General features: G+C 42.3%; 1 protein-coding gene across 1 annotated transcript; it reads left to right on the top strand.

Annotated features, from left to right (window-relative positions):
* The first annotated feature begins 449 nt into the window (after nt 1-449).
* Nucleotides 450-8,372, top strand: rmdn1 (regulator of microtubule dynamics 1). Its single transcript, XM_034573173.1, has 10 exons — nt 450-628; nt 2,719-2,824; nt 3,432-3,516; nt 3,646-3,805; nt 3,942-4,031; nt 4,118-4,173; nt 5,494-5,581; nt 5,734-5,764; nt 5,926-6,059; nt 6,172-8,372. Exons 1-10 carry the CDS (start codon nt 497-499, stop codon nt 6,211-6,213), a joined length of 924 nt encoding a protein of 307 aa, XP_034429064.1. The 5' UTR covers nt 450-496; the 3' UTR covers nt 6,214-8,372.
* The last annotated feature ends 247 nt before the right edge of the window (nt 8,373-8,619 follow it).

Genomic DNA, 8,619 nt, shown 5'->3' on the forward strand with positions numbered 1-8,619 from the left:
TAGGGTTACCGCGGAACTTTAACGAGTGGTGCTTGTTTCCCGTCGACTTCATAAGCGGGGGGGGCACAGAGTTCCCCGGGCTGCGTTCAAGAGAAACATTGATTTCAGCCGCTAAAAGACCCCCCGTTGTTTAGCTGTGTTGAACTCATTAATCGTATATGGTTGAACTGTAGCTGTTTGATCTGAATGACTTTATAAACCACCTGATGGTCTGGTCAGAAAGATATTACATTTATAAATGCGAATACGTCACACAAACACAATCTGTACGTAATATTGATGTGAAATTGTGCTTAAAAACTACGTGAAATTACAATCTGGAAAACACAAACAACGATAAAGAGAAGTTATGTGAATTTAACTCAACAAGTCACAATGTTTAGACCCTGAAACGAGAAGCAGGTATGTCGTTCAGCAACGTTTTCCTTCCGTGCTCTTGAATGCCCCTTGCTGTATATAAATAACCAGGGGTTCGAACGTTTGGAACTTGGACCCGATGGCGGCTCGGGTGTTGACGCGGTTCGTGAGCAGGGCTTTACCTCAGGTGTCCGGTGCTAAAGGCGCCGGTGTCCGGAGAGCACACCGGGCTTACTGGACCACCTCCAGGGGGACCGCGGCGGCTCTGACCGTAAATAACACCCGGCTCCATTCTCACACACTGTTGTTTTCTCACCTGTGCGAGTGTCGCGATTTATCGGTATTTGCGATAACCGCGATATGCAAACATGTGACAACATCAACACAGCACCTATTAAATAAGGACAGTTTCTTAAAGGTCCAGTGTGTAAGATTTAGGTAAAAGGGATCTACTGGTAGAAATTGAACATGTGTTTCATCTAAATTGTAGGAATTTATGTTTTATTTACTCTAGAATGGGCCGTTTATGTTTAAATACTTTATATTTACATAGGGAGGGGGTCCTGTCAACAGAGGCCGCCATGATTTGTACAGTAGCCCAGACTGGACAAACTAAACACCTTTTGAGTTGTTATGAAAACGGAAGGCTACCCCAGGTTCCCTTTCCTGTTTGGAGGGGGAGGGGGAGGGGGGTGAGGTGTATTCAGCTGCAACATGCATGGCACTCTGGTGTATTTGTCCTGTAAACCATCCGAATCAGCTACATTACCTCTCCTGTACTATTGCCAAGCTGCCGTAAAGGATTGGGTCGCGGCAAATGTCGTCCATCTTGACTCATCTAAAAGGGAAATCCTTATTACAGGCCCCGGGAACAAGTTCGGCCAGCTCTTGCCTCTCAAGCTCAGCATGTGGTACCCACTTTTAAAAACCCTCAGCTAATTTAGACCAGAGCCTCACTCTCAAGTCTTAACACAAATATGCCAATTAAAGGTTCAGTGTGTAAGATTTAGGTGAAAGGGAAATTCTAGTGATGTTTTCACGAGTGTGTTCAATCTAAATTATACAAATTGTTGTTTTATTTTCCCTAGAATTGGCCCTTTATGTTGAAATACTTTATATTTACATCAGGGGGGGGTCCTCTCTACGGAGGCCACCATGTTTCTAGTAGTAGCCCAGACTGGACAAAGTAAACACCCTTTGAGTTTTTATGAAAACTGAAGGTTACCACAGGTTCTGTTTCATGTTTGGAAGGGGAGGTTGAGGTAAGGGGTATTCAGCTGCAACATGCAACTTCACCAAGTTATGTCCCTAAATTCTACACACTGCAACTTTAAGGAATAAATCCAGAATTAGATCGTCTATTTTGTTTAATTTTCATATCGTTAAAGATGGATCCTTGCCTTTTTATTAATTCCATTCTGGATTATTCTAACGCAGCTTCTACATGCTTTAGCCAAAACATGACTGCACAGCTTTAGTGTGTTTGAAATGAAGTCACCATAATTCTAACCATATCATGAGAGCGTGATCATATCCTAATTTTAGCTTTAGAATTGATTTGAAAATATTGTTGCTGACGTCCAAGGCCCTGCATGGTTTGACATGGAGCTAGTGAGCTAAGCTCCTTAATCAGTCCTCACCAGCCTGTAGCTTGAGAGATAAGACCCCGTTAGATATTCCTCAGACCAAGGGGGACCGGTTTCATTTGCTGTTGGGGCCCAATAACTGTCTGGAATAGTTAACATGAGGAACTCAGTCTAGAAACATCACTGTTTGCTTTTACATCATCTCTCAAACCTTACTTCTACTAGATGGCTCTTGCGTAATAGGATTGATTGGGTGTTTCTTTAATCTCTTTCTTCCACCATTGCTTTGAACAGGTTTTTTTGTGTTATTCAACTTGTCTTTGACTTAAAATAATGTATTATTTTAGTTGTTGCCTTTTTTTTCTTTATAGAACTTTGTAATAGCTTTTTTTTTTTTAAAGTTGCTATATAAATAAAGTTTTTATTATTGTTATTATGATAGAATGCCCCTTGAAGACTTCCACCAAGGACTATACAGAAGATACAGTAGATGGCGCTAATGCACCTTGATGTTTGTTTGCAACCTGCAAATAAACCGAACAAACAGTTCTAGCTGCTGACGGCTTTGCAAAGCTGCTGCTGCCGTCATTTAGTAGGTGAGAGGTTAGCAGCAGCTCTGTCATTAGAGCAGGTTCAGTTTGTGGTTTAACATCTTTGTAGTTTGTCAAACTAGAGCAGTGACCCGCAGCCCCTCAGGCCGGGGTCAACTCATGCTGATCCTCGTAAATAACACCAGAGAACTGCTTTAACCTGTGACCACCTTTTACACGCACAGAGCGGAAGCGTTGCGTTCGTCCTGGGGCTGCCTGCTCTCTCCTGCCTGGGGTACGGAGCATATCACTGGGTGCAGAGTTCAGCCGTGCTCCATGCTTCAGGAAAAGGTAGTTGGCAAACTGTTACATGGCACATTGATCAAACACGGATTGTGGCATCATCACAGAGAATGGGGCAACTGTGGTGGCCCTGAAGGGCAAATCACAAAATGAAAACACACTCTGTCCATGTGATGGTGTGATGATATGTTGGTGTGGTTACTTATTTGTGTTTTGTCATTTGTTGTTGTCTTTCACGATTTGTTGTTGTGTGTCCTTAATTGCTGTTGTGTTTTGTGAGTTGTTTTTGTTTTCCTGTTTGCTTTTATGTTTTGTCACTTGTTGTCGTGTTTTGTTGATATAAATTGCACTTCAGGACCACCGCAAGAAAATTACCAAATGTTCACATTTTAAGAAGTTGATTTTGCTTAAACAAATCAAAAAGAGGTTTGATGTCCGTCGAGTCTGAATGAGTGAAGAGTTGATGGATTTTTGACAGATGTTAAGACTTCATACTGGTTTACTTTAAATAAACGTGTGATTTCTTTTTTACTGAATTAACTGGTGTGTGTGTGTGTGTGTGTGTGTGTGTGTGTGTGTGTGTGTGTGTGTGTGTGTGTGTGTGTGTGTGTGTGTGTGTGTGTGTGTGTGTGTGTGTGTGCGCGCGCGCGCGCAGAGGAGGTTTTGGAGCAGGCCGACTACCTGTACAGCTGTGCAGACACAGAGAAGCTCTACCAGCTGCTGCTGCAGTACAAAGACAGGTGAGGAGGCCACTAGGGGGCACCAAAGCAAAAGATTTCAAACACTCACTACATCTATAATATCAGACAACAGTGATTGACTGCTTTGTCACACACACACTCCATCTGTATACACTCATGTCCACCCAGTGATGAAGCAGAGGTCCTGTGGAGGCTGGCCCGGGCGTCTCGGGACCTGTCCCTCCTGCCCAACATGGAGGCCAAGCGGAAGAAGCAGCTAATAAACGAGGCCTTTGAATACGCCAGGAGGGCATTGGAGAAAGACGACCAGTGTTTCGCTGCCCACAAAGTAAGACGGTGGTTTCAGTCTCCCCATATCTTCTTCACGGACAGATTTAACTTCGGCAACAGAATGTTTATCACTCCTTTTATGAGAAAGTTTGTTGTGTTTTAAAACTCTCAGCTGTGTTCCTCTCCTGACACAGTGGTACGCTGTGTGCCTCAGTGACGTCGGGGATTACGAGGGAATCAAAGTGAAAATCGGGAACTCGTACATCATCAGGGAACATCTAGAGGTGAGAGGACAGCGGGTCCGCGCGGTATTACATCACTGTATCACGACCAATGATATCCTGAAGTGAAACGTGTGTCTTTTTCCCAGAGGGCCGTCGAGCTCAATCCCAAAGATGCTACTTCCTTACACATCTTGGGTTACTGGTGAGTTGTTCTTTATTTTTTGGGGGGGATTTAAAGTTAGAAACAGCCATGTCTGTTTTCGATTTGACACCTCTGCATGTTTCTCCTGAGACTGTGGAGGGTTAAGGACCTGACTCTGGCAGCAGTCAAGACTCTTCAGACTCTTGAAGTGTCGCCAAAAAACAATCATTTGACACCATTTGAGGCACAGAGAATGGAAAGAATTAAAAGAAAATAAACTTTGTTAACCCCCCCCAAACAAAAACAAAAAGTTCTTTCCAAGGGGAAAATACTGCTGCTGGTTTTAATCTAGACCCCCAAAACATCCCTTCAGTGTTGTGTTTCCCCTCGTTTGCCAATCTGAGTTTAAAGAGTGCGACGTGACCGTGTTGTGTGGCGGACAATAGTTCACATCCACAAATCGAAGGGCTGCACACGAACTGCTGCCTTTTCTTAGTTATAATGATCATGGATGATTGTAAACCATATTTAATCCACTCTCAACCAGCTTCGGGATTGAAGACTCTGGCCGTGTCCTCCTCATTAAGACACATGAATTATTTTATGGGGAAATGTTGAAAACCGCCATATCTAGCAATTTTTAAAAATAACTGGATCCAGATCTGCAAAAAACATATAATGGGTTCTTCCCTGACTCACACTGCATCCTTCCACCCAGTTGCATGGTAATCCATCCAGTAGTTTTTTGCGTAATCCTTCTTACAAACAAACTGACATGGGTGGAAGCATAACCTCCTTGGTGGAAATAATTCAAACCAAATTGACTGGAAAAATAAACACATGAATTACCAAAAATGATACAAAGCAGATTTATATGACGTGTACTTTTGACTTTTGACTTTAGTTCATGTTCCATCTGCTAGCTTGGAGTGGGCTGGGTTCATGATTTATACTGCAGCCAGCCAACAGGGGGCAATCAAGACACTTTATCTTCAATTTCAGGGAGCTGTCATGTCATCTGACTTTATCTACAGTTTATGTTCCTGTTGTTATGACAACTGAAGGCTACCACAGGTTCTCTTTCATGTTTGGAAGGGGAGGGTGAGGTGAGGGGTGTTCAGCTGCAAAATGCAACTTCACCCCTTGATGTCACTAAATCATACACACCTTTAAAAGTTCTCAAACCATAAATATAAATAATGATAATAATCAAACAGGACTTTTAAACAAACGGCTTTGAAGGAGTTTTTCAGGTCAAACACACTCACTGTACCTCACTGTGTGTAAACAGAACTCTACGTTTGTTTAGATGAAAACTCCTCAGGGCAGCGTTAAGGCTTTTATTCTGGTAAAATTATCCTCGTGTCTCGTCTTTCTTAGGTGCTTCGCTTTTGCCGAGCTGCCGTGGTATCAGCGCAAGGTGGCGGCGGCCCTTTTTTCCTCGCCACCTGTGTCCACCTACGAGGAGGTGAGGACTCCTCTGTCTTCATCACTCGTCACGTCGCACTTACATGAAGTCGGAGCAGCTCGAGCATGAAAAGCATATCAGTTATCTGTCACTAGAATTGACAATCTTCTCAAAGCTGTACAGAGTCACATTTTTCTGTCTTTCTCCTTCAGGCTTTGGAATTCTTCCTGAAAGCTGAAGAAGGTGGGTAAAAAACAAACAGCTGCATTCTAATAGACTCACTGCGGCGGCTTGCTCAAAGTCTTTTAGAAAAAAACACGGCGGCACTACGCTTGCAAATGACGTCTTCAGAGGTTTGAAACGCACATAAATCTCAAAGAGCGTGTGTTCTCTGTTCTTCTCAGTTGATCCTGACTTCTACAGTAAAAACCTGCTGATGCTGGGGAAAACCTACTTGGCCATGAAAGACAAGCAGAAAGCTCTGATGTGGTTAACCAAAGCTAAAGAATACCCTGCTCACACACTGGAAGACAAAGACGTGCGTGCAATAATGAAATGATTTTACTGTGTGTGAACGTCAGGTAAATGTTGAAATACCTCAGGGAATATTGTGAACAGCTGGTTTACAGTATGTCTGCTCCTTTTTGCAGGTCCATAAAGAAGCCGTCGACCTGCTGAAGAGACTAGGATGACGCAGACCGGGACTGTTAATAATTCCTTTCTCGCTTATGATTATTGTAGTTAATTCCCAATAGAAGAATAAGTGACCTTGCACACAGGAATCCCTCATGCCTTTGAGTCAATAAGCCAGAGTCTGTATCAAGATCAAGAAAGTCTGTATCATGATCAAGAAAACAATATATTTTGTGTTTTAAAGGAAAAATCTGTTTTCACTGGAGGATGTTTAATGAGGAGATATTTAATAACCAAACTGTAACAAGTAGCTGTTTCTCCAGTTCAACGAGTTTATTTTGTTTCACTCTTATCCCAGACTTGTTTTGTCTTTTTTAACATTGAATTCATTCCTGACTGGTGAAGACTTCAAATCTACTTGTACCGAATGTATTTCCTTGGTCACTGCTTCTGCTGCAACTGATAATTTATAATTAAATTAGAGTTGAGTTTTTCACTCTAAAGTGGTTTTGTCTGGTCGGTCTGCATCTTATTCCCCAGATAATAAGGTAGCCTAATTTCAATTCAAACAAAACAATCGGGTTGTAATCTGTTTGTGTTAAAAAGAAAGAAGCCGTGAGCAGCAACAAGCAGGTTTGAGGAAACTGAGCAGTCACTGAAGCTGCTTTAAATCAGATTAATCTTAACACAACACATAACATCTTGTCTATACACTGTACAATAAATCCAATGTGGAGCCCACTGAGGAAAACTATTCTACCTCAGTGCTCATCTGCATTTTTCCTTCCAATTAGCAAAGGTAAAAGCTTTGGAGTTCATGGCAGATTTATGAAAACAGAGAAGGTTAATGCACAATTACAACAATAGACCTCAAGTTAACTCAATCAGTGGAATCTGATTTCAGATATGGGCCAGGGAATCAAGATGAGCCTGCAGCTCTCAGACTCTTATTGGCATCAGTCATGGACAAACTGATTACTTCAACTGATGGTTCAGAAATGAATTCAGGGCAGCTGTAAAGATGGTCAGATACATTTATTAAATATGCTTCTTTCCAGAGGCAAAATCCAATCTGAACAAGATCATTGTTATATTTCTCTTTTATAGACCAGAATAAAAAACTTTCCATTGGTTTTTATTGTGAATCCTGAGCTGAAGGCCTCTAATCCCATCGCACCAAGAAAAAAAAAGACAGCAGGCGTGCTCACCGAGGGGAGTTTATTCACTTATTTATTTGTATCTCATAAATCCATCTCTCTTCATTTAAAATGGGTGAAAGCAGATTAAAAATGAATCTTCTATACACATCGTCTCCAGTAAAGGGGCATTCTGTACAGTGTAGGTGGTGTTTACAGTGTGTATCTACACGCGATATGTTACAGTCTGGATGAGTTTCAGGCGGCCTGAAGCGCAGTCGGCAGAGTTTCAGTGACCTGCTGCGCTGTCCCACACTCGGCCGATAAAACAGTCGTCCTGAAACAGCTGCACCGCGCCAGGTCATGTGACGTCTACTTCCTGGCTGTGATCAGGCGACCTGAAACGTCCCATCTATTTCTGATAAGATCAAAGGCATCACAGATTTCCATCAATGGAGTGGTGGCTCTGTGTAATTAATTATAATATTTAAGTACTTTATTTACTTTCATTATCTTTATACAATGAATATTCACATACAGTTGATTTTCTTTGATTACAGGTTTCTGTTCAAAAGGAAGCACAAAGTTATGCGGCTTGAATTCTCTTTAAAAGTCGGCTCCTTTTGCTACAGTAAATGTTTGTCTTGACACAGGCGTCCCCTCCTCGCTGCTCTTCCTCAGGGACAGCTCATCATCACGTTATATACAAGACTGATAACTTGACTTTAATCACAAGCCCCCTTCTAGAAAAGGTCTAAAGCAGCTTGCTGCTGTTCGCAGTGATCCGGAGAAACACGATGCTGTAGAAAACAAGGAGAATGGCCTGCCACTGACTGACAAATCAGTTTGTTTGTTTTGTTTTAGACCACTGACAGAAAGAATAAGCACCAGAGTTCTCACTTAGAAACAATGGAGTCAGACTTGACATTTTGAAAAACAAATAACACGTCCCCTGAAGCATTAGTGGAAGAGAGGATCAGGCAGAGAAAAGGTATGGTGGCCGAGACGTCTCACACAAGCACATTAAAGGAAAACAGGAAAACAAACCCCACAACACAAACACGAAAGCTACACAACGAAAACACAATCACATCAGAAGTGAGTGACAATGGATGTTGACAAGGAAACGGGCTGAATGAATCACTTCCGTTGTAGTTGTGTTTCTGTTGTGTTGTCACTTTTGCAGTTGTGTTGTGGCGTTTGCATTCGGATCCCTTGTGTGAGACGTCTCAGCCACCGTATAAAGGCGGAGCAAGAACAAAACACACAACGCACATTGATGCAGTGCATCATCAGGCTTCAGACAGACCTCAGGCTTCCACTGTGAAA

The sequence above is a fragment of the Hippoglossus hippoglossus genome, chromosome 20 (assembly GCF_009819705.1).
Source record: "Hippoglossus hippoglossus isolate fHipHip1 chromosome 20, fHipHip1.pri, whole genome shotgun sequence".
Taxonomy (NCBI): Eukaryota; Metazoa; Chordata; class Actinopteri; order Pleuronectiformes; family Pleuronectidae; genus Hippoglossus; species Hippoglossus hippoglossus.

Bases quoted from the DNA above. Each gene is read 5' to 3' on its own strand.
- rmdn1 (XM_034573173.1), top strand. From the start codon at position 497: ATGGCGGCTCGGGTGTTGACGCGGTTCGTGAGCAGGGCTTTACCTCAG. The intron at 5,765-5,925 runs GTGGGTAAAAAA...TGTTCTTCTCAG, and splicing joins CTTCCTGAAAGCTGAAGAAG to TTGATCCTGACTTCTACAGT. The intron at 6,060-6,171 runs GTGCGTGCAATA...TCCTTTTTGCAG, and splicing joins ACACACTGGAAGACAAAGAC to GTCCATAAAGAAGCCGTCGA.